The sequence below is a fragment of the Macaca fascicularis genome, chromosome 14 (genome assembly GCF_037993035.2).
Source record: "Macaca fascicularis isolate 582-1 chromosome 14, T2T-MFA8v1.1".
NCBI classification, from domain to species: Eukaryota; Metazoa; Chordata; class Mammalia; order Primates; family Cercopithecidae; genus Macaca; species Macaca fascicularis.
The window spans coordinates 46,532,765-46,559,319 of record NC_088388.1 but is presented as its reverse complement, the minus strand read 5'-3'; the positions used below and the strand labels follow the sequence as shown (position 1 = coordinate 46,559,319).

The window sequence follows — 26,555 nt, the reverse complement described above, 5'->3', positions numbered from 1 at the left end:
GTCATTTGAAATTATCCACTCCTAGATATGACTTAGAGAAGTGAAAATGGAAGAAGAAAGAAGGAAGCCCTGCTTGCTTTCAAGGTTCTCATATCTTGTCATTAAAGACTGCATTGCACAAACACGAGGTCCAGCTTCAATTCAGTCAGACTGTTGTTTCATAGAAGGTTCATTCTTTTAACTTTGCCAAAATAAACCTGAATTAGTAGCATCACGAGGACATATTTTAATCTTTGATCTCCATGTGACATTTGACACTGAGAACATCCCCCTTCTCGAAACTCCCTTCCCTGGATTCCCTGAAACCTTTCTTTCTGCCGATTCTGATCCTGCCTTTCTGGTCGGTTGTTCTTGGTTATTTTTGGCGACTTTGCTTTTTTCCCTTTAAGTGTTTGTTTTGGCTAAGATTCTGCCCCCTTTCTACCTGCACACAGTCTTTGGGATGTTATTCACTCATGGCTTTACCACCTATGTACTGATAAATTTCAAGTCTTCCAGAATGCTAAACCTACTTTTGACTGCCTGCTGGATGTCTCCTAGATGTCCATAGGCATTTAAAATTCTACATTCTCCAAACATAGCTCATCTTTTCTGCAGACCTATTGCATCTGACCTTCTCCATTAGGGATGGCATGATGCAGTGCCCAGGTTGGAGTTCTTATAGTTCCCTCATTGAGTCTTGTGTATTAATTTCTATGTAGTCCCTTGAACTTGCTTTATGCTTTCCAATATAGAATACTGTTTGCAAGAAGTTATTTTGAAAAATCTTAGCTTTCATTAACAGTTTTCTAAAAGACCACCATTTCTTCTAGAGAAGAAAAGCAAAACAAAATATGTTTAAGCAACATTTTATAAAATGTAGGGCTTTTAAAAGATTGTTTCCCACTTTGGGAGGCTGAGGCGGTGGATCGCCTGAGGTCAGAAGTTCAAGACCAGCCTGGTCAACATGGTGAAACCCCGTCTCTAATAAATATACAAAAATTAGCCAGGCATGGTGATGGGTTCCTGTAATCCCAGATACTCGGGAGGCTGAGGCAGGAGAATTGCTTGAACCGGGGAGTTGCAGTGAGCCATGATCACACCGTTGCACTCCAGCCTGGGCAACAAGAGTAAAACTTCATCTTAGGAAAAAAAAAAAAAAAGATTGTTTCCAAGATGTACAATCTCTCAAACCTCAGATTTATCAATCAGCAATTTTGGAGGAGAATTTTGTGTTAGTTCTGTTGTTGTATTAATTGTTATTCTATACTTTGGAAGTAGTTCTCATATTACACTATTATTAGATACTTAAGAGGTGAAATCCATAAAGTTCTAAAATTCTGAATCTTTTAATAGCTCTTCCTGCTGCTGATGCTTTCTGTGATTACCATGTGGGCTGTTGGATACATATTGGACTTCAATTCAGATTCTTGGCTTTTAAAAGGATGTCTTCTAGTAACATTGTTTTTTCTGACATCTTTGTTTCCAAGGTGTGTATGTTAATTTTTGCAAGGCTGGTTATTGTGTTTCTGATTTTATTTCTTATTTCTGTTGTTGGTTAGCTGGAGTCATAAATTTTTATCATGCTGTAAATATTATTCACCATATAACAGCATCCTGAGGGTGGACGGGAAGAAAGAGCTTTGGTAGCATATGATTTGGCTGAAAGCAAATTGCTCAACCCAGTAACTTGGTTGACTTGACAGTTGGTGGAAAATAAATATCCTGGGTCACATTTTAATTGTTATTTTTGGTGAATGATGGGGAGATGTTTGTAATCATTTCATAATTATTCAAGATTTTGTAATCGTCTTGAAGCATTTTTGCTCATTTTTCAGAAATTTTGTTTCCTTTTTCTAAATTTATTTTAAGCTAGTTATTTTTGCTGTCAGTCATTTTTAGTTGAATTAAATTTTGGGAGGTTATAAAATGGTAAATACGGTATGGTTTTATTTTTAGGACAATATTTATATATGATTATATATAGTTAATGGTTAAGAGTCAGACTGCTTGAATTCAAGTCAAACTTTACCACATGACAGTCTGACGTTGAACAAGTTGCTATAAAATGAGGGTTAACTGTCGTGATAATGCCTGCCTCATGGTTAACACATATAAATGCATAGAGCTATAGCTGACACTTAGTACTCAATAATCATATCACCCCCCCATCTCTTCTTCTCTCTTTCCTTTCTCAATAAAATGGCATCCAGTTCCTCAAATGAATATGGGTGTCATGCTTGGATTACTGTCATCCTCTCCTCACCTCCCATGTCCAACCCATTATCACGTGTTCCCTGCCTGCCTCTCTCCATCTCCACAACTCGCATCCTAGACCAAGTCTCCTCACAGGTCTCCTGACTTCTTATCCCCCTAGAGTTTACCCCCACTTAGCAATCAAGGGAGTCTTTTAAAAAGCAGGTAAGTTCTTTCTTTTCTCCCTGCTTAACGCCCTCTAGTAACTTTTTCTTGTACTCAGAACAAAATCCACACTCCTTGCCTATGGGATATTATGTGATTTATTCCCTCCCCAGCAACTTCCTCTCTTCCCCTTCTCCTCACTGCACTGTACATTCTTTCTCACACAGCAGGCTCATTCCCACCTGGGGCCTTGGCCCTTACTTGGGTCTTTGTCTGAAGTATTCTGACACCTTATCTTTTCATAGCTGGATATGTCATTCAGGCCTCTCAGTTCAGCTGTCACCTGCTTAGTGAGGCCGTTCCCGACTGACGCTGCTGCATCCCTGTTTTATTTTCTTCTAGCACTTAATCACTTCCCTGCAATGTAAAGCCCATAAAAGCAGGAAACTTGTCTCTGCTGTTAAGCATTTTCATTCACTGAATGAAAGAAAAATGTAATGATGTTGATCCATAGAAAAGGATCTGAAAGGAAATATAGGGTTGCTCTTTGCATGTTATGATTATGAGTATTCCTCTGTCTTTCTGTTGATTGCCAACATTCTCTGGCATAAGCATGTCCTGCTTTTGTCATAAGAGCAAATGAAGTATTAGAGGAATCTTACTACTGTATCACCCAAGAGCGGGACAATAGTCTGGAAATGAATTAGAATATAAATGTAATGTGAAAACTCAAATTTCTGAAACATAGCAAAATGCCTAAAATTGTCTGCTATTCAGACAACTTGTAACTTAGAGATATTTATTCACTTTCCACTAATTGGATTAACTCATGCTCTAAATAAATTTTAAGCCAAATCACCAATGATCAGAGTCATCACTCCTTTTTCAGAGAGGAAGCAAGGGCTGGTAATATCTACTCGCCTAGGATAGGAACATTTGAGATTGTGTTTGGTTATTCGTTTATTGTAGTTGAAGCCTACATTATAAAAATGGGCACAATTCAAATGTGAGTCAAATGTATATGACAACTTTATTCATACATCCTTTATCTCTCATATTCCTCTATAGGGTCCCAATTTCATAGAGGAAAGCAACTGTAAACTATTATTATTATAGGGCAGTTGCTTATTGATCCAGGCTGTTAACCTGACACCTGTCAGGAATGGACACACAGTGGTAGAGACTCTTGTAAATTAATAGTTCATTGTATTATGTAATTGGTCAAATACGTTTTTTGCTGTAAGATCTCCGACAGACCACACCCTGGAGGTTGCAAGGGCTTAATTTGGCCTATTTTGGCAGCATGTTGAGCATCTAAAGTTTGGACTCTTTAGTTCTTCTCAAATATGAACTTATCATAATTCTGGTTATGATCCTGGTAGCTAATTTTTTTTAACCCTTCATACCTATTGTTAACCATTGTTTTTTCCTGGAATAAATTTTAAAATATATTCAGGTAAACTATATTCATGCATAAGATGTCTGTAGTGAGTACTTAGTGTAAAAGACATTTTCTTTTGAAACTGCAGTATTTTGGGTAAATTATATGTGGACCTCAAGTTGCCTGTGACCCAAGTGAGATTGTTAATATTCTGAATGCCAGTATCATTTTTAGCCTTTGCGTATCTTTTTATATGAAGTGTCTACTTCTTAAGCTGATTATAGGATGAATGTGCTTAAGATTGTGTGCATCTGTATGCTTCACAAATATCATTCTAGTCTCTGGAAGAAAGCTTGTTAAATGTAAAGGTGAATCTCTATATAAATTTTTGCATTATAGTGTATTTAAAAATATATGCCAAAAAAGAAATAAAAGTATATGTCTCAATAGAAATACAAAAGATTCATTGAAAATATATATTAAATTGCTGTAGATTAAATATTGTATGAGTTGGTTAGAAGAACTAGAACATACACTTCTTGAGAGTCATCGTGCTTTAGTTTTCTCATGTGTAAAATGGGGGGATAATGTTGCGTAACTCTGTTACCACATGGAAAGTGACACATAGTAAGCACTCAGTACGTGAAAGCTATTACTTTTGCTGCTGATATTATTATCACTACCATTATTATGTAGGGAAATTTAGAACTAAAATTAATACAAGTCATACTAATACCTTATATTTATCTTTTTTCTTTTAGGTTCTTGGTTGGGTATAAGAACCTTATATACTTACCAACAGCCTTTCTGCTAAGTTCCATTTTTTGGATATTTATGACTTGGTTCATCTTATTTTTTCCTGATATCCTTTAAGCATCAATTTTGATGCATATCTCATTTTGCCTTTAAAAAAGAGTAATGTCACTGTTAGGAATTTAGGTACTAGAAAAGGCCCAGGGAATGCAACTTATATTTGCATTCATTTAATGGTTCTAGATGAAGATGTTTAATGTTGAAAATCTACTTAATTTGAAAAGTAGTCTCAGAGTACATTATGGAAATGGTAAGTATCTAGTATTTATTACTCATAGGAGGGGAACAGTAGAATGTATTATTGTTTTACTTGTACCATAATTTGTTGGATTGTCTTGAGATTCCTTCAAGGTCAGATGTTTCTCATAACTTGGTCAGCAGTTACAGTTAATTTTAATACATTTTCTGAGTACCAAGATGGACTGCATGAAAGGGATATTGGGGAAAATATGGCTTCCTCAGTAATGGTAAGGGTTAGTGGTATTATCTAAGGCAATGATTCTCAATCCACAGTGAAAATAAATTTACTTTGCCACTCAACATATATGTAAAACAAAGACTGTACTCCTAATGTACTTTTTACCCTATGGTGTTATTTCATCCCATTTCCTTTGTAAAAAATTTTAATCACGGCCCATTTAATTCTTTCATGACCCACTAATGAATAGCAGCCTGAGATTAAAACAAAAACAAACAAAAAAAAACTCATTCAGGAAATAGGTTTATTACTTGAGGATCAGGGCCTAGGACCAAGTCCAACTTAGGGGTTTATTGTTCTCTTAGTGTTGACCAAGTCCTGTCACCTAGAAATGGGGAGGGGGTTACTTGGGCTCTAACCATTTATGACTTCAGGTAGGTGGAAGGCATTTTCAATCTTCCCACCTCTTGCCGGACTCCCTTCTTCCCTTCCAAGGAAGCTCTGATAGCCTTGCTTTGCTTATGGAGTAGGAGAAGAAGGAATGTTGTAGATGGAAATATACCTTTTAGTATATTCCTTCAAACTTCCACGTTACTTCTCTAGCATTTCCAAAAAGAAAGAACAGAGTGTTTATGGGAGGCATGCGTAAACTGAATTCAAGAATATTTTTTCCATAGGAATAAATGTGAAATGAGTTGGCCATGTGAGTTCTCAAAGTACATATGTCTACATCCATTATAGCGTATTTTTGCTTTAATTCTCCTTTTGATTTTTGAGCATTATCTCTTAATATTTTTCAGATTTCTTTAAATGAATGGCATGGTCATTTGGCTTTTTTCAGATTTTATTATCTCTTGTTTGTCTCATAATTACTGATTTGGTGGCAGTTTTTTAAGCACTAACCTTATTACCACCACTTAATGAAGGCTTGGATGATATTATTATTACGATAGAAAAATACATGATATTATAAGTAGTCATGAGTGCATCAGATAACAGCACAGGATACAACAAAATCACTTGCAGAAGACCCAAGGCTCATAAATTCTAGGGTAATTGACATGATACAGAGGAAGGAAAGACAGCTGATATTTTTATTTACCAATCCATATGGCAGTGGAATAAAACAGTTTTAAAAATGTGTTTTGTGATAAATTTTTGAAATTTGAGAAACATGTCAGATTTTGCACAAAGCTTTTTCTATTGAATTATTTCAAATTTGTAGAATCAAAATTAACAAAAGAGAACTGATTTCCATAGCTAGACAGAATCTTAAGATGTTGGAATCAACAAGTTGGACTATTTTATTTGCTTGTACAACCTAAAGCCATTTGTTCTAGGCAACCATATGAACCTGCTACTTGTGAGGGCATGTAAGTCAGTAGGTGGCATACTTCACCATCAGAACAATGTTGTTCACACTAAATTTTAAATCTTGGAACTGCCTTGTGGATGAACTGAGATGCTGCCCTGGGTTTAAACTAGCTTTGTCTCAGGCTGCCATCTGGATTGAATAAGGGCATCTGCTTCCACAGATACTGGCCTATTAGGGGAAGATGTTCTGGGGCACTATGGAATAAGACAAAAGGATTTTGAGTTTTAGCTGTTTTTCAGACTAGTTATGTACCGTTGGGGCAAGGTACATAATTTCACCAAGCCTTAGTTTTTCTGTAAATTGGAGATAACAGAAACAAACTCATGGTGTGGCTGCAAGGATTACTATAAAGTGCTCACCAGAGTCCCCATGGCAAAATTGGTGTTCTATAAATATACCTAATATTTTGTTATTAGTTATTCTTATGAATAAAATCTAGATGGAAGGCTGCATGTTGAAACTAATTTCAAGGGCAATTCTAGGTTGGCTTCTAAGATGATCAGTTTCTTTTGGTACCTTTTATAAGTTCAGCAAGTAATGTCTTTGGCTTTTATGAGGGGGGATTGAGTACAATAAAATAGGACCTGATTGATGAATTTGAAGGTAAAATTCAAATCAGGAGATAAATGGTGGATCTCTGAATATTACGTTTGTGATATTGGCTGTAACTGTGTTAAGTTTAAGAGGGATAAATACATGTAAAGTCCCATACTGAGTTTCAGAAAATCAGCTGTACAAGTGCATGTTATGGTGAGCTATGACATAGCTTCTGGTCAAGTGCAAAGGAACCAGGAGCTTTGACTAAATGCTCAGTGTGGCTAGTGATGCCGCTGTCAAGGAAGCGAGTATATTCTCACATAGTATTACAAAGATTTGAGTGTCCAAGCAAAAGACAACAGCAGCTTCTCTGTTCTCTGCACTGGTGTTTGCTCTGTTTTGAATTATATCCTTTTAAAAGAGAGAATGATAAACGGGAGCATGAACAGAGGAACATGACCAGGAAACTGTTAAATAAGGACAGTGTTGCTATTTATCTTGGAAGTATGATCACTATCTTCCAGTTTCAAGTGTTTGGAAGTCTATCATTTGGAAGCCAATGCACTATGAGGAATGGGCACTCAACAAAAATGTATTTAACAAATGAGAGGATAAGCTTATGTAGATTAGATCTAAAAGACAGCTACAGTACAGATCTAAAGGATCTAATGAATGAAAATCAGTTGGTTGAAGTTAGAGAAAGGCAAATTTTAGCTCCGTTTTGAGAGGCTTAACTGTAAAAGTGTTACCAGCTTACTGGGAAGGCTGATGTGTCCGTAAACTATAGTCCAAGGTCTGAGTGCCACAAAAGCATTCTTAAATTCAGGGAAGGGAGAGAATCATTCTCTCTAGGGAATCAGAAAAGATTCCAAGGAAGGAGGGAAAATATAAGTTAGGTTTTAATGGCAGTTAGGACTTGGACACCCTAAAAGTGTGGTTTTAGAAGAAAATGAGAGGAAGTAGGGGACATTTTAGGTCAGTGAACCACACTGACAAGGGCACCGAAGCAAGGAATGTCTTCAGCTTTTATGTGAGGTGATAGGGTGCAATTCACTTCACTTGGAGAGTGGGGATACGGTGATTCCCCTGCCATTTGTTTTGTAAGTTAACCAAAATAGGAGCCAAAAAGTCAGTTCAGCATGCAGAATCATTGCATTATGAAACTGAAGGTATTTTTGAGAACTGAATGTATGTATTTTTGAGTCATATGTGTCAATCAGGATTTCATTAAAAAATTGTGATGTGATTCTTTAACAAAGGATCTTACCCTATGTACCTTTAATAGTGTCTTTCTGCAAACATGTACCTGATGTATAGGGAAATACTTTTATTTGGAATCTCTGAATCAACAGGGTTGTTTCTTTGGATGATTTTATTAATTCATTCTAAGTAAATGTTAAAATTGAATTTTACACAACTTCCCTGGACTCAACTCTTTCTTAAAGCTAGGCCCACCTGCAGATGAACTGTGATAAATTAAGCCAACAAGATTTATTCCTGCCTGTCTTAACCAGATGTGGTTGTGCTGTCTTTGTGGGTTAGAGCAGGGCTTCTTAAAGTTTAATGTGCATGTTGAAGCCCCTGGGGATTAAAACCCAGAGTCTGGTTCTGTAGGTCTAGGGTGGGTCCTGAAGTTCTACTTTTCTAACAGGCTCCCGGGTGAAGTTGTGTCTGCAGGTCTTTGGACAACACTTTGAATAGAAAGGGTTTAGAGTATTTTGTGGTCACTTTTTCCACATTGAAGTTTGGCACAGGATAGCACGGCAGAACCTTGGAAGGTGGAGACAGTTACTTTGTCAATAATTATTTCAATTGGGCAAGGACGGTTGGTTTATTTCTGGTCTTACTTGATTTACTGCTGCATGTTCATTTGTCATTCCTTGGAGCAAAATTTTACTTATTATACAGATAATTTGTATCACCTTAAAAACATTTCAATGCAGATAACATTTATCCATGAAACGCTTTTATCATAATTTATCCATAATATGTGACTTTCAATCATTTCACAAGGAGAGCAGTTTGTCTCTAAATTAACTCAGCCTAATAAAAGGATTTGTTACTAAACTTTCAGTGGGAAACTTCTGCAAACATGTATCTAATATATAGGGAAATACTTTTATTTGGAATCTCTGAATCAAGAGGGTTGTTTCTTTGAATGATTTTGCTAAAATGATCAAAGAATATTTTTCCAGATGCTCACAGGAGAGCCACAATTACACCATTAGAGATAAATTTATTTGGTCTTAAGTGTTTGTCACTTTTCAGGATGTTCCTCATAAGTTGCAACTATTCCTATCAGTATTTAATATGAGCTTCAACTAATAAGGAAGCATTAATTATTAGCCAAGTAGGAACAAATTCCAGTAGGATTAGAACATAGGATGGGAAGAGGTTTAGGGGCGGGGACATGTGTACATAAGGAAGGTGAAGTTCTTAGGCGCCAATGATGAAATTTGCTTACATGATAATTATATTATTTTTAAAGGAAGTTTGGTTTATTCCTTAACTTGGCTTTAACATTTAGCAGGAGCCCCTTTCTATTTCAGCTTCATTTTCAGCATAGTAGCCTTTCTGTACTTTTTCTATAAGACTTGGGCAACTGATCCAGGCTTCACTAAGGCTTCTGAAGAAGAAAAGAAAGTGGTGAGATTTCTTTGTTACTGATATTTTTAATAGGAGGGTTTGTAAACTTTAGAAAGTCATGTATGCAGATGTGTTGCTTTTTGTTATGGCTGCATGACATGGGGGGTGATATAGCAAAAATTAGATTTCCACTCTTACAGTTTTTTCGTTTATGTATATGAAAGTTTTAATACATATTTTTATTTTCTGTTAAAGTAATACCCCACCAAGACTTTTTCAGATGTGATTCCTTTTAGGAATATGATCTCCTGCTTCCTTGTAATAACATTTTCATAATGGTCATTTAGCTTACATTTCCCCACTTAATAAATGGAGAGTAACTAGTCAGTGACCAGGGAGAGTCCTTCTGCTTATTGGCTGAGGAAACGCCCCTTCTCTTCCTCAAATGTGAAGTTCTCAGATGACATGGCATGTTTTCCATTGCTCATGAATGTTTAGAAGTTGGAGAATGTTGTCTGTTACCTAAAGCCCGTGTTCCTGAAAGACCCAGCCCTTGGTGCTTGTAACTTTCAGTTTTGATGTATACTGGTGGGTTTTTCTTTTTTAATGGGTGTGTATATGTGCATATTTATTTTTCTCTAGCAGATCATAACTGTGAGATGATTGCCATTCACAGAGATGAGGTGATAGGCGGGAGTGATGGGGTGGTATAATTTTTACGCATCCTAATTTATTAGCTGTTGGTTGAAAATGCAACCTTGAAGAGTCACCTCATTTCAAGCACAGAATGATTTGGTGGCAAGTATTCCAAATTGCTTTTCTAACTACTTCAGCTTGGAGCAAGAGCTGTGAGAATGGTATATAACTGTGCATAATACATTTTCCAATAAAAAGTGATAATAGGTCAAACTTCATGTCTTTCAGAATATCATCACCCTTGCAGAAACTGGCTGTCTGGACTTCAGAACATTTTGTACATCATGTCTTGTGAGTTTTTTCTTTATAATTTTTTTCCATAGTGAGAGCAACTTCTTGGTAATGTTGCTCATGTAAGCATTTGTCAGATCTTCATGGTATATTTATACACCTTTGTTTTTACCCATTTCTAATTTTACATTCCTGTCTGAACAGCTTTCTGTCTTGAACATATGAAAGAATGATGTTTATAATCTCTTGAAGTTGTCTCTGGTTACATCTGTCTGTGGATTATCCATTGTGTGTTTTATTTGCTTTTCTCTGTCATGAAGCATATATTAGAACTAACTTCAAATCAGAGGCTCATAATGACCTTAGAAACCACTTAGTGAAACCTCTCATTTTGCAATTGAGGAATCAAGGGAGGAAGTAAATTCTCCCAAATTATTGGTGCCGCTAAAAATGGAACTTGGGTTTCCTTCTCTTAGTTCTGTGCTTATTTTGCTCTGTGGTACTGCCTCATTTCCACTTAGCCAGTGTGAACAGGCTCTGGAATTCAGATCCCACTGAGTGATGTCCTAATCAAAGTAGACATATGGAAGTAAATACTAATAAGGCATTCCACAGCCTCTGTGTGAATTGATGGTCTGTTTAGGATTTGTGCCAATGCCTTTGTGACCTCAAATTAAAATTTTGCTTGTGATTTGTTACCACTTTGAGACACTGGTTTTTGCTTAGGCCTCTCTTGATTGCCCACTTAGATAAGGAAGCCATTAAGGTCACTCCATTGCCACGTATGCAACTCCTGTGTGGCTCGATATGATCAGCACTGCCTGTGGACTGGACGGTGCATAGGTGAGAGATTTAATTTTTCAATTACTACTATGAAGTTAAGCATATGTTTAGTTATGACTCGCAGAAAAAGTGGAAGGGCATCCTAGGGCTCCATTTTCAATATTCCAATAGCAATGAGCCCATACATCATTATTATGCTACAGGTAATATAGTATTTGCACATGCATCATTCTGTTTGGTAGCCACGGGCCTGTGAAGTAGACAGAAAAGGTGTTATCTCCAAATTACTTGTAAAAACGCTAGATCATAGAAGTTAAAACACTTAACTTACAGTGACACAACTAGTAATATGTAAACCTAGGTCTCCTGATTCCAGTGGGTGTTGTTCCTTCTGCCGGGTTTTGCTGCTTCAGGAGAAGGTCAGACCATGATGTAGTAGCTGAGGAGCATTTGTGTCATTAGCACTGAAACGCTCCCATCTCCAGCATTGAGAAGGCAGCTTGTGCAAGAGAAGACTTAGTTGCCTGGCCCTTCCCGCTTCCCTTCTGTAGAAGTTTCTCAGATTGTGGGTTGCCAGTCTTCGCATGTCCAGTAGCAACGTGTAAATTTATTGCTGCTCCTCATATTCGTTTTCTGTGTTCCCCCGATTAAGTCAATCCTTGATATTCAGAAGTGGTGCTTTTACAAACGTGTTACATGGGAGGAGGAAAGATGCAGGGTATGATTAGTCCAAAATCCTGCCTGGTTCCCTTCCTTCCATCACAGGATAGGACAGCCTAGAGCAGTGTTTGCTTAGTTAACTGTATTCTATTCCAGAAGTTTTACTTTTACAAACATGTTACATGGAAGGAAGAGACTATATGATTTGTTTAAATTCCTGCCTGCTTCTCTTCCTTCCATCATAGGATAGGCCAGCCTAGAGCAGTGTTTGCTTAGTTAACTTTATTCTATTCCAAAAAAGTATCTTCTTTTAAGTAAGTAATTAATAAATAATAGTTCAGTTAACATAGACAGTTGACTGTGACATATCAGAAATGTGTGGTTTGATTTAATGGTACTTAAAAGCAAAGCAACAGCTTTATTTCTGTTTTACTTTGGTGAAGACTTTTGACAGGAAAGTGGTTAAGGAGGTCTTATGTTGAAAATCAGAAGAAACGAAAATATTAAGTATTTTTTTTTCTTTTTTCTTTAGGTTTTGGCAATCATCACTATTACATATTCTTCTTGTTTTTCCTTTCCATGGTATGTGGCTGGATTATATATGGATCTTTCATCTGTAAGTGTAAATTTTTCTTACAACAAGCACATACACCTACACCCATTTCTACTTTTCCTTGTAAACCGTTGTATATCACATTCTGGCTGGGTGACTATAAACCATACCCCTAATAAGAACAAAGCAAATGCCTCTAAGACTCCCTCAGCTGCAAGAAATACAAGATGAGGTTAGTTCTCAGTACTTTAGGAAAAAAATGTGATAAATTTGAGAAGTGGTCAAAAATAGAAATTCATTTAAGGCAAATACAGATTTGCTCCCCAGTGAAGAGGGAAAGTCAGTTGCTGAAGTAGAAAGTAGGAGGTGATAAGTAAATAAAAAAATGTTTTAAAAAAGTCAGTGGTAGAGAGGTTGGGGGATAGTTGTCCAGTCGTTAAGGAAGAAACCTCTGAAAGCACATGCCATTTGGTAAGTATCAAGTTGAAACTGAGAACTGATGGGAATACTAACAGTTAAAAGGTTGGAAATAGTAACTTGGAAGAAAACATTAGATCACTTATTCTGTGGCCCTGAGGAATGAAAAAAGCTTTCAGTAGCAGTTTAAAAGAGTATATAGGGTCTCACATAGAGAATGACAGCCAGCTGTTTTGAGGTGGTTGACTAAGAAGGACAGGGTTTAAATTGAAGCAAGAAGAATTTTGGCTATCTCTTAAGAATTGCATGATTACATTTTTCAGACCTTGGAAATAGGTTACCTAACTGGAAAAACCTATGGTGTTTGTAGTTTATTTATTTGGACTTTAACTGTTTATTATTTATTTGTTTTGAAGGCTTTGGGAGAATTGGGCTCTAAACACAGAGGCTTCACTTCTAATCTGTTTCCATCCACCCTCCTGTTATGTTCTTGGTCAAATCTTAGACTCTACCAGTAGAGTACTGGTTTGTTGCTTGAGCTGAAGTCTGGGGTAATTCCGAAAGACATTAAGAATGTTTTTTTCCCCTAAGCATCCTAAGCCCAGTACACATACACTTTTTTCCTCTCTTTCTCTCTTCTGTGTCTCTGTCTCTCTTTAGTTTAAAATTTTTGTTAGTTTTTGAAAGGCAATTCTTTGTACACTTGCCCCCCCAGCCTCCCAGTTTCCCTCCCTAGAAATATCAAGTATTACAAATTTTGTTTTGTTTGGGGTTTCATTTTTAGAGATTATTAACTAGTATCTATGTGTAATGAGTTAATTTTTGCCTTGCCATAGGCATGGAGGGCTTCAGTTACCTTGTCAGACCCTCTCCTACCTGACCCCTTGGGTGTCTTTGATCAGTAGGCAATGCTTTTGTAGCTAAATATAACTGTCACCATGTTAAATAGGTCTAGTAGAAGGCTGTAATCTCTGAGCTCAGTTCTTGCCAAAGACCACCAGTAACCCTGAGCATTCTATTTTTATTTTAATTAATTTTAATTTTATTTGTTTGTTTTTTGCTTATTTATTTACATATTTTTTGAGACAGGGTCTCACTCTGTTGCCCAGACTGGAATGCAGCGGCACAATCATGGCTCACTGCAGCCTTAACTTTTTGTGCTCAAGTGATGATCCTCCTACCTTGGCCTCCCAAATAGCTGGGACTACAGGTGCCTGTCACGATGTCCAGTTAATTTTTAAATTTTTTGTGGAGATGGCATCTTCACCATGTTGTCCAGGCTGGTCTCAAGCTCCACGCCTCAAGTGCTTCTCCTGCCTCAGCTTCCCAAAGTGCCGGGATTACAAACATGAAGTACTGCACCTGGCCAGCATTCGATTTTTAAAACTTCTTAGATTATGTCTTATGGTGTAAAAAATAAAAGAGTTTTTGACAGTGCTTGTTTCTATTGAGAAAGCTTCCTTTCAAAGCCTGACAGTAAAGCATATTCCTGGAAAACCTTTGTAAGTTGGCACATGGACCAACTTGTCTCTTGGACTGAATCCTATGGGAGAGGAGCCAGAGTTTACACCTCTCCTGCCTCTCCTCTCTTCTCTCTCTTCACTAAAAATAGTCACCTTTGTTTGCATCTATGACCAGCATAAGACTGTATTGATAAGGACAGAAGCGATTTTTCATCACATTCAATCTTTCCAAGTTAGTTTTTTATTACACATGTTGATTCTTCCCTCCTCTTTGTCTTTTTTCTCTGGCTGTGAACCAATTTTCATATTACATTTTGTTTCATAAGAACAGTCCCACCTTATATTCACTTACAACTGTATAAACTAACTGAGTGTATTTTGTTACCTTTATTCCATTTATATTCCAGCAATATTTCTTTACACTGAATGAGGGTATTGTGTCATTTATTATTATTTCACAGACAAAACATGAACTTGTGCTCCATTTCTCTAATGAGGCCTCACTGTTATCCCACCTCCCTTGTTTACCATTAATGCTGTATTGCTAGAGCCCTGCTCTATACTCTCCTTCTCATGTGATCCAATAGCTGCTACTTCTGTACAGCCTCCATCCATTTCATCTTTTGTAAGGTCTGTTTACAAGGTGGACAGTAAGTGACTCCAAAAGTGTCCTCTTCTACAAGTTACAGAAAGAAATATTGTAGATTACCATCAGGAAGAACTCTGTAACTATCAGAGCCATCTAAAGATGAAAATGATTGACTTGGAATGATATGAGTTCCTTACCATTAGCCATTGGCCAGCTGATAAGAATGTATTAGCACAAATTAAAGTGTTACATTGCATAAGATAATGTATATGACAACTTGCTGTCATATCTTTGATGTTAAATCTGAAAACCAGTATTCTGAAAACTTCAGTGTGAGATCATGCTGTGTTATCAAAAGAATTCCCAGAAGGGAGCAGTAGAAACCCATAAACTGAAAGAAAATAGACATTCTTTCCCACTCAACAGCTGTTTTCTCCACCTACTGTTGGAAATTATATTCTTTTTTGTGATATCAGGTGCATGAGATGCATCTTTCTTTGCTGTCCTAATGAGACGCTCTAGAGAGAGTGTAATTTGCCTTAACTTGTACCTTGATTGCTACTCTGTGATGATTGGTCTTAGAATGCTTCTGGCATATATTCATGAAAGATGGTTGGGAATCAGAGACTTAAAGAGAAAAAAAAAAAGTAGATTTTTAGGATTTAAAGGTACAGTTGACAGGAAAGTCATGGACTCATTTTCTTCCTGTCCCTGGAGGTCTTCAGAGCAGCATTGGAAAAATGTCCAAAACTATTTATCAAATTGTCAGAGGCATTTATGAAACCTCGAGGTGCAAATCGACAGAATTCTCTTTTAAAAATAATTCACCTTTTATGCATGGCCAGGGTGCCTGTAAAAGTCATTGAATTTACATAACCTTGAAGATCTGTTCCCTTGTTTCTGCTGCTTCCTGTGTGTATTTCTCCTTACTGCTGCTCCTAGCTACATGGGTTAGGAGGTTAATATGAAAGGTCATAGTAAAGTTCTTTAATTGGCACACCTGGGGAGAAACTGAGCTGTGACAATCTGAGTTTTGCTCTATATTCTTTTCCCAGGAGTGTCTGTCTTGTGAGTCTCTTCATCTGGCCTTTCTTCCTCTGCAGATTTAGTTATGGTGTCAGTGCAGAAGTATACCCATGCCTAGCTCCCTGCATGCTATTAGATTGTATTCTGATGACATCTAGGTGCTTACGGGATATCTTGTGCCCACAGCAATGGCCGGTTCATCTGAACCCTTAATAAGAGTTTATATTCAGTCCTGTAATAGACCCATAGTTGCTATAAACATGAATATGGTAGGGAATGTTCTGAACAAATTGTTAACTTCAAGATAGTGTATCTTATGCTGAATGCAGATTTTAGTAAAGATTTTATGGACTCTTTTTGTTATTCCTTCACTGTCAACTACTTATACAGTGTTATCATAGCCTCAATTAACATTAAGCCACCATTTTGTCATCTTTAGTTTTTGAGCTGTCATGTGGAAAATGAAACCTTAAAATTGAATCATGATCTGTGCCATACTTTCTCTTCTCCCTACACAGAACTGCAGTGATTTTATCTTCTTGGAGACTGATAACTAGTTTATTGCCTGTTTTTTGTTTTTTTTTTTTTTGGTGAATTCACAGATTGGTCCAATCATTGTGCCACAACATTCAAAGAAGATGGATTATGGACTTACCTCAATCAGATTGTGGCCTGTTCCCCTTGGGTTTTATATATCTTGATGCTAGCAACTTTCCATTTCTCATGGTCAACATTTTTATTATTAAATCAACTCTTTCAGGTATTTATTTCTCTTCTTATAATGGCTTTGAGTAAAATTTCCAAAACTTGTAGGGAGATAGACTTGAATTTAAAATCAGAAGATGTACATTCTGTTTTTACCTCTGTCACTGACTCTGTGGGTCTAGCCATGTCATTTAACCACACTTGAATTTCAGGTATTTTGTCTGTAAAATGAGGACAATAATGCCTATCTACTACATTAAACCACAAAATGGTTTAAAGGTTAGCATAATAAATTATTGGAGTTTAACCTAGGAGTTACCTAATCTGACCTCTTTATTTTATAGATAGAAGTATAGAAAGGTAAATTGAATTGCTCAAGGTCACCCAGTGTGTGGCAAAATCAGAACTGGAAACTTGGGTCTTCTGACAGTCCCATTCGAGGGCTTTTTCCATTGTACAGTTAAATTATATGTTGTGTGTAAGCATAGTATAAGCTGTAAACCATCATGCAAACGTGAGAAGATTGTTTTCCCTCAGTTTTTCCAACCCTGTTTGTTACCTTTATTACTGTGCAGTGTTTAAATGGATGAGAGTGGAAAGAAATGAAAAATACATCACTAACCAATGGTCATAGTAATTACATTTTCAGAGAAGGCCATGGCCATTAGAAAGTTCAAGCTCCAGGGCAGTAGTCACCTTCAGCTTTCTCCAAAGCTTTAGTCCCTTCCCTGCTGCCTTCCAACCCCTATGAGCCTAACCTAATTCTCATGATTGCTGTGTCCTGCCCACGTGGAATGGGAAGCAGGTGGTCATCAGTCTGAGTCAATTACTGTAAGACCTCAAAAAATTAGAGCATTACTCAACCAAAGCAAAGTGTATTCCACTTTTATGGGAAAGTAATCAATCTCAAAATAATAATGATGATAATAATAACAAGAAGAGAAGGAAGGGAGGGAGGGAAAAAGAAAGAAATAAAAGAGAAGAAAGAAAAGAGAAAAAAGAAAAAGAAAAAAATGTTTAGGGATGAAATTGAATTAATAATATTGACTAAACTGAGGTTTCTGAACATTCCTCTCAATCTCCTATCACTCTGACATCAATAGACTCCGGCAGCAAGAATAGATACTAGCATCTGTGATAATATTATCATTTGTAATACCTAGTATTTATAATGCTTTGAGACATCATTTCTAATTATCTTTCTTTTTTTCTGGAATCTTAGAATAAGTACAAGTATATGAGGTGATAATATCCTTAATTTTTTAGAAAAAGGTCAGTAAGGCAAAAAATGGATTCAAAGTTTCAGATAATTTCAAAAGGAAGAATTCAGAACAAAGCTGTTTTCTTAATGAACAAAACAATCCAGTTCTTTGAAAACGTTTGTTTCCTGAGTGCTCCGGGTAGTCGCGGCTTTGACTGTAGCAAGTCAAGCTAAGTGTTTAGGTGTTGGTTAGGAGCATGGGCTTTATTCTCACACTGACCAAGGAGTCAGTACCAGCTCTCCCACTCTAAGCTGTGTGGCCTTGAATCAGTTACTTCATCTCTCTAATCCTCTGCATTAGGTATTTGATTTTATTTATTTATTTATTTATTTATTTATTTATTGAGACAGAGTTTTACTCTTTTGCCCATGCTGGAGTGCAGTGGCAGGATCTCCGCTCACTGCAACCTCCGCCTTCCCATTTCAAGTGATTCTCCTGCCTCAGCCTCCCAAGTTGCTGGGATTACAGGTGCCCGCCACTACGCCTGGCTAATTTTTGTGTTTTTAGTAGAGATGGGGTTTCACCACATTGGCCAGGCTGCTCTCGAACTCCTGACCTCATGATCCACCCGCCTCGGCCTCCCAAAGCACTGGGATTACAGGCATGAGCCACCACACCCTGCCGCGTTAGGTATTTTAAATAGATTATCTCAAATCCTTAAAAAATATGATGAGGGTGGTATGGTGAGCTGTTTTACAGATAAGGAACTTGAGGTTTAAATGAGATGACTCTGAATAGTTATGGTTTTTCATGATTTAAGAATTTTTAAGTTTCCTTAATTCTCAGTCTTCCCCACGTTTTTGGAATTAAATGTTCTTTACTTCTGATTAACTTTTTCTTTGACCCTTTTCAAGGAGATACTAAAGAGAACACACAAGTTGAGATAATTGCACTAATACCGATCTTATATTGTTTTATCTAAAAGTTGCACACTGAATGTGCTGAAAATTAAACATTACCATATGCCATAGCTTGAATTAATATAGCAATTATTTCACAACTCTAAGTCAATGTATAGTTCTTTCTTGAAGGTTAATAAAAATTAGACAATTAAACAATTACAAAATGCCCAGCTACTAGATTTATGTGGGAGAGTATAGTTTAAGGCTGCTGCATCTCTGCATCACCATGATCGTTGATTAGAAAGCTGGGGGATATTGTCTTTAGGGGACTACTGAATGTTTGCCAGTGTCCTGTGATGTACTGCTAAGAGTGATGGAGCTACGATGTGGGATTTTTCATGTACCTTCCACCCTTCTTTTTCAGATTGCCTTTCTGGGCCTGACCTCCCATGAGAGAATCAGCCTGCTGAAGCAGAGCAAGCATATGAAACAGACATTGTCCCTCAGGAAGACACCATACAAGTAAATGAGACCTGTTTTGGACACTGAGTCCTGTGGAAGATCCCTAGTCACTGGTTTCCTAAGCTGGTGCCACTGCCCATGGCCTTGTTGCTGTTCTCTAACTTGCCTTCTAGTACAGTTGATCCCCCTTTTCTTAGAGAAGATTTAGTGATGGGGTGAGTGGTAAAGTCGTGAGCCCCAAGGTGGTAAGAATTTGAGAGTTAGTTTACTGGACACAGCACAAATAGTAAGTGACTTTGAAGTTTTGCCAAAGTGGGGAATCTCTCCAGTCAAGCCACATGGTCACGAGGTTGTTTGTTGCTGGCGTGGAGTCGATGTGAGATAATTGAGTGTATGGCTGAGGGAGCCAGCCACAAGGTGCTCTAAGTGTTTGCTTGTGTGTTTGCCAGGATTTTCAGCCTGGCTTTCTATCATCAGTAATTCTTCTAGCCCTATGTTGAATGTGCCGACTTGTACCAGGGAGAAGCCAATTTTTCAGGTTTGGATTTGTTCCCCCTGGAGCATTTGGTTGTATGAAACACGTTTTCAGTTGAAAATGAGAGTATGTGTAGAAAGACCTTCGTCTTATGATATGAAAGATCGGACTTTGAAGCTTATCTCCCTGCCACTTATGGCAGGGTCTTGGAAACTGGGAGTGCTGCAGAGGTGACCCAGAGCCCTCTGGGGATTTGAACGTTCACTGCATATCTCATGAGCAGTCTATTTTAAAGCATGCTCTTGGTACAAGATGAAACTGTTAGGCTGTTAGACAAGGGGATCAGAGACTGGAATATGACTACAATGTGTATTTAGGAGATGAGAGAAATTGACTTAATTGGGAAGAGATGGCTCAAGCAGTGGGGAGTGGAGAGGAGTGTAAACTTGTGATGATAGTTTCACATTGACAGTGATAATAAAGTCCCTTTCTTTGTAGCTTAACCAGAGGAATAAATATTTACTCCACTAAACTATGGAAGCCTGTGGTAGAGTTGGAATTTGAAGCTGAGCCTTGAGAGATGTGGGGCAGGGCACAATGGAGTTGGGAGGCAGGAAGGGCATTCCAAGCCCTAGAGAAGAGTCTGAATAGAGGGACACATGAGAGCTCTAGAGCACGTTTGCTGAGTGATGGCAGCATCAACTAGAGGAACTCAACGGAAAACTGAGTCCCGCCCAAACCAAAGATTTTACTTGTTTTCCTCCCCTAAGTTACTTTTACTCCATACAGTAGTCACCCTTTCTCCACGAGGGATATGTTCCAAGAACCCCAATGGATGCCTGAAACTGCAGATAGTACTGAACTCTGTATATACCATGTTATTTAAGTCTGATAACCCAACAGGCAGGTAGTGTAGACAGAGTGGAAACACCAGACAAAGGGATGATTTATGTTCCAGGCGGACAGAGCTGGATGGCGTGAGATTTCATCATGCTCCTCAGAACGGGAGGCAATTTAAAGCTTATTAATTGTTTATTTCTGGAATTTTTCATTTTAATATTTTTGGGCTGCTGTTGACCACAGGTAACTGAAACTGAAACCAAGGGGAAGGGGACACTAACTAGCTTTTGAGGCAGGCCCTATAAATTTCTAGCATGTGTCCCCACTGCCACCCCATCAACTCCACATAGCCCTCTTCCCAGGAAGTTGCCCTCTGAGTAGTGTTGGTCCTTTAGTGGCAGCAATACCATCATCCCCATGCAGAACACAATCTTCTAAACGCAGTCATGCCCATGGACAGGTGTGTTTTGATGTGTGTAAGGGATTGGGTTGGGCCTTAAAAGATAGAACATATGCGTAAAAATGAGCATTTCTCATAACTGGAATAGATAGTAGTACTTCCGAAATTTAAAGGAGAAAAAATGATGCCTAAGACAGTGTAGTCAGGAAAGCTCCAGTGGAAATGTGGACGTTGGCCTGGGCCTTGAGAACTGGTAGGACTTGAAAGGATAAGGGGGTTCCTGAGCTAAGTGTAGAGCAGTGTTCGTTCCAGGCCCACACAGCTATGATCGTGGGAAAAACAGAACCAGAGTGCACAGGGAGCTAGAACTTGAGGGATACACTGTATAGAGCCTTGAATACAAAGAGGAGGAATGTTTTTTGAGCCTCTAGGCAGAGGAATGTCTTTAAAGGGTTTTGATTGGGAAGTGAGGCGCTATGACTATATCAGGGTTTTTGGAGGACAACAGTCTGCAATATGCAAGATGAATTAAAAGGAATTGAGACAGAGAATTCATTTAGAGAGTTACTTACAAGGTTTAGGGAAAATCCCATCTTGTTGATTAAGTTGTTCTGGCCTATGTGGCCTTTGAGGTAATCAGGTCTGAATTAGGGAAGTAGGAATAGAAAGAAAGAAACTTATTGATGTCAGTGGCCAGTCCATTAAGTGGGGAATCCAAAATGAAGTGATGACGAAAAGCCCAATTAAGTTACTGAGCAGAAGCCAGGAATCTCAAAATACAGATTAAGGTCCAGAAATAGGTTTCAGTTTTAAGGTCCCAGAAGCCCAGGAACTATCTGATTTACCCCTGGATTTCTGCAAGGTGTTCAAAGGACATTGTACCTTATAGATTCTCCATGAATGTTTGTCAAGCTACACAGGAAATATAGTAAGACATATTCTCTTTTTTTTTTTTTTCTTGGCAGCCTTGGATTCATGCAGAACCTGGCAGATTTCTTTCAGTGTGGCTGCTTTGGCTTGGTGAAGCCCTGTGTGGTAGATTGGACGTCGCAGTACACCATGGTCTTTCACCCAGCCAGGGAGAAGGTTCTTCGCTCAGTATGAAGAAAAGCAACCCAAAACTCTCAGTCTGATTTGTTTTTGTTTATGTTGATGCCCTATAGTTTGAAAGTAATGTAAAGATTTAGAGTTCACCTAAGTCCAAAGGAAAACACTGGTGGTTTTTTAAAGCCATTGGGTAAAAAAAGTTCTCAATAAAGGCACTACAATTTTTTAGATTTAGAAAGATGGACTTTTCTGATAAATCTTGGCAGACATCTAAAAAAAAAACATTTTTCACAAGAAAACGCAAGTTACTTTTTTTGGAAATAATACTCACTGATTATGGATAAAATGGAGTATTTTCAGATGCTATATTGGCTGTTTCAAAATAGTACTATTCTTTAAACTTGTAATTGTTGCTAAGTTATTTGTCTTTGTTGTATCTATAAATATGTAAAAAATATTTAAATAGATGTACCTGTTTTGCTTTCACACTTAATAAAAAAAAAATTTTTTTTGTAGTTGAGACTTGGTTTCTGACACTTAACACTTCTAGAGTCTTAAATTAAGATGTACATAGGACACAAAGAAATTAGTTCACAATTCCAGGAATAAGTTGAGATTATGATTAATACCAGTAAGCAAGATTTAATTTGATTTTTCATCTTACTTAGAAAAGAGAACATAGAAAGTCTTAAATTTTAATTACAACTTAGTAACCTCAAAATATTAGACTGGTATGACTATAATTACTAATTTCCCTTGTTCTACAGGAAATGCTAATTCAACTTTAACTCTAGTATAGTAACTCTAGTATAGTATTTATACACCCCTGGGCATGCCACCTTCCTGCTGAACAACCTCCCTTGAGTTCCTGTTGCTCTTGGGGTAAAAGCAGAAATTCTCATTGTGCCCGACAAAGCCTTGAAGCATATGATCCTGTTTTGTTTAGCATTGTCAGTGGATCACGTTGTACTCTAATCATGTTGGCCTTTCATTTCAAAGATCCATTCTTTCTTCTACCAGAGATAAGAGATGCAGATAAGGAAACTAAAGCCAAAGAAGTTTTTATCTTCTCCAGGGTCACAGAGATACTAAGTGGGGCTGCCACTCTACAGTCCCAATCACCTAGAATATTGTGTGACACATAGTATTTGTTCAAAAAATATTAGAATTTGTTGAACTAATTTCAGGGTTTTAAGCAAGAGAGGAAGCTATCAGAATTGTGTTTGAAGACTGTGCTGCTCAATTGGGGTACAGAAGAGCTTTTTCAAGGTATATTCTTTCTCCCTTCTTCTCTCACCAGCTCCTACCAAGTTAGTATTGTGATCCAAATGGTCCAGAGACTTTAGATCAGAGTCACAGGGCCAGGGTGAGTGTCTGGGGCTCACAGTTTAAAATTCAGTTTCTCCATCTCAGACCTTTCACATCAGTCTCTGGGGAGAGAGTGCTGGAATCCTAATGATTCTTACATGTGCACAATACTGTTTGAGAATCATTTACTTAAGGAACCTTACATTCTCCATTCTCTACATTGTGAAAAGTTATTTTTTTAAGTTTGAGAATCACTGTTTAATCGGTATGCAGTTGTAGTGGTAAAGAGACCAGATTCTAGGGACCCTGGGTTTGAATCTTTGACCTGCTAATTACTGCATAAGTTACTTTTAATCCCTTTGGGCAAATGACATAAATCTCTAGAGCTTCAGTTTCCTCATTTGGATTATGTAGATAATAATAGTAAATACTTTGAAATGTCATTATGTGAATTAAATGTGTCAGTGTTTAAAAGTGCTTAGAATTATACTTGGCATATAGTAAATGTTCAATAAATGCTGGCTATTAATTTAGAAGTCTAACAGAAAACTGATTACAGGAAAGATAAGCTAGAGGTAGAGAAATGCACCGAATCCACCCTTCCGTGCTCTGTGTTGTATGTTCTAGGGCTAGAATTCTGCAAGCTACAGTCTCCCTGCAAGACTTCCCACTAAAGTCTGCCAGTAGACTGCAAGGAGGAGCAGAATAGGGACTTATTTCATTCTTGCCAGCTGTTCCTCTCAGTGTTGCTCCAGCGGTGGCCCTTCGCCCCGCAATGACATTTGGAACCAGTGTCCAACTCTTCTTCTTCCCAAAACCTACTTCATCGTGCCCTGTTAGAAGCACTAGCAATAACCAGGCAGGGCTCTCTTCTTGGACATCTGACTTCTGCCCCGGGAGACTTCTTCTCTGGGCATCTGAATTATGATAACCCATCTCTTCTCTTCCTTTCCCTAGCCCCAGGAGTGGTAGCTGCCTCTAGCAATTACTATCTCTGTGTTAAGTCAGTGTGTTCCCTTTTTACTTTTTCAAAACTAACAGCACCTGTTGAGCTAATTCACTCTACTATATTCTCTTTATTAAAATAACTAGTGTGGTTTCTATTTTTCTGGTGAAACTTGACAGATACAGAATATTAGAAATAAGCTGTTATTGATGGTCTAGGCAAGAAGTAATGAAGGCCTGAAGCAAGATGACGACAGTGGCGCAGAGGAGACCCAGCAGGCCCAGATCACTGATTGGATGCGGGGAGTAAAAGAGGAGCCAAAGATGGCTTTGAAATGTTGAACCCAATGAATGAGAGGATGAAGATGCTACTCTGAGAAATAAGGAACACAGTGCGGGGAGACTAGGTGAGGAGTCTGGTGGCTGGGATCTACTGAGTTTGAGGTACTCGCAGGCTCTCCAGTGGGAAAGTCTAGAAGGCAACTGAAAAGAGGCCAGGACATAGATAGGAACCATCTACGTAGATGGATAAGATTGTCACAGGGGAGAGGTAGAAAATAAATGAAAATGGAGAGTCACCTTCCTCACATGGAAAGATGTATGCTAAAAAGAGACCAAAGATAAGAACTAATGCGAACGAACAGACTAAAAAGTGTGAGAGAAAGGAGAAGGGCAGGAGCAAGAGCTTATGGGATATAGATTTAGGGAGCTAGAGAGGGAAGAAGTAACTAAAAGGAGATCGAGTAGGAGGACAACACAGTAGTGTCAGCCAGGCGCATTGCCACTCCTGTAATCCCAGCATTTTGGGAGGCCAAGGTGGGCAGATCACCTGAGGTTGGGAGTTTGAGACCAACCTGACCAACATGGAGAAACCCCATCTCTACTAAAAATTCAAAATGAGCTGGGCGTGGTGGCACATGCCTGTAATCCCAGCTACTTGGGAGGCTGAGGCAGGAGAATCGCTTGAACCCGGGAGGTGGAGGTTGCGGTGAGCCGAGTTTGTGTCATTGCCCTCTATCCTGGGCAACAAGAGGGAAACTCCATCTCAAAAAATAATAATAGTGTCATAGAATCAAGGGAGGATTCATTTCAGAGAGGAAGCAGTCAATTGGCAGGAACTAAGGAGCGGCTTGAGCAGAAGTTGAGAATAGCTGACGAAAGACAAAAGAGTTTGTGATTAAGAGGTTATTAGTAGGGCCAGGCGCGGTGGGGATTGGCAAATCACTTTAGGCCAGGAGTTCGAGATCAGCCTGGCCAACATGGTGGAAACCCCATCTCTACTAAAAATACAAAAATTAGCCAGGCGTGGTGGTGCGTGCCTGTAATCCTAGCTACTCAGGAAGCTGAGGCAAGAGAATCACTTGAACCCAGGAGGCAGAGGTTGCAGTGAGCTGAGATCATGCCATTGCACTACAGCCTGGGCAACAGAGCGAGACTCCATCTCAAAAAAAAAAAAAAAAAAAAAAGGTTATTAGTGACCTCAGTTATTAGTGGTGGTTGAGGATGTAGAGTAGGGGCAAGGAAGACTAAAGAATCTAAAAGACTCTTTAAACTCTAGACTAAGTGGAATCTAGTATTACAGTTTGGCTCTGAAAGGAGAAAGAAGGCAGTAGCTTGTGGCATAATAGCAAGGTTTAGTCTGTTTTATTTTAAATCCAAGATAAACCCAATCATGTTTTTCAGGGCCAGGGGAATGTGACTGTTATGCTATTTTGCCATAACTTCATTCCTTTCTTCAAATATCTGTATAGCCACATTGGAGACAACAAATTTGAATCTCTTTCGCAAATATCAGGCAAAATCTTGATCATGCCCCCTGTGACTTAGGATGGACGCTGGCGCCGTGAGAGTGGAATCACTTGGATGTAGCACAGTCTATGTTTCAGGTGTGTAGTAGTCACGGGAGCTCATGCAATAATAAATATCCTCCCAATCTCAGTGGCTTCACACAGTGTTTCTTTCTCATGTCATGGTCTGTTTAGCTGTTAACAGGTGTTCTTCCATGCAGTGACTCAAGCTGCTTCCCACCTAGTGGCTCCACCATTTCCCAGGGCCTCAGTATCCACTGGACTTCTGCAGACACACATATGGAAAGAATGGAGACTCTCCTGAAAGATCATGGAGGCCAGGACTTCATTGGCCAAACTTAGTCGTGTGTCTCAGTGAACAGTAGGGGAGCCTGGGAAATGTAGTGGAACAGCATGCCCAAGAAGCGGAGGGGAAGTACAATTGCTGAACCACAATAAGCTTCTTCCTTTGTTTTGTTTTTTCTAAACTCATTCAATCCAGTATGTAATAAACTTTTAGATTCTAACAGAATTTGCATTTAGCCTGGCCTATACTCTCCCCTATTTCATTCACTCAACAAATGTTTGTTAGGTGTCTACTGTGTGTCAAGCAC

At 38.3% G+C, this 26,555-nt stretch overlaps 1 protein-coding gene across 3 annotated transcripts in view; it reads left to right on the top strand.

The window, feature by feature from the left end:
• The window catches only part of ZDHHC13 (zDHHC palmitoyltransferase 13), a 53,092-nt gene extending 30,678 nt beyond the window's left edge, over positions 1–22,414 (top strand). For all 3 annotated transcript variants that reach the window (XM_065528395.1, XM_065528394.1, XM_074014048.1), the window contains 9 exons: positions 1,336–1,469; positions 4,483–4,585; positions 9,388–9,510; positions 10,375–10,437; positions 11,127–11,220; positions 12,353–12,436; positions 16,471–16,628; positions 19,102–19,199; positions 21,820–22,414. In XM_065528395.1, coding sequence (XP_065384467.1) covers positions 1,336–1,469; positions 4,483–4,585; positions 9,388–9,510; positions 10,375–10,437; positions 11,127–11,220; positions 12,353–12,436; positions 16,471–16,628; positions 19,102–19,199; positions 21,820–21,958 — 996 coding nt within the window. In that variant the 3' untranslated portion in view covers positions 21,959–22,414. The remainder of the gene's footprint in view (positions 1–1,335; positions 1,470–4,482; positions 4,586–9,387; positions 9,511–10,374; positions 10,438–11,126; positions 11,221–12,352; positions 12,437–16,470; positions 16,629–19,101; positions 19,200–21,819) is intronic.
• Positions 22,415–26,555: the final 4,141 nt, after the last annotated feature.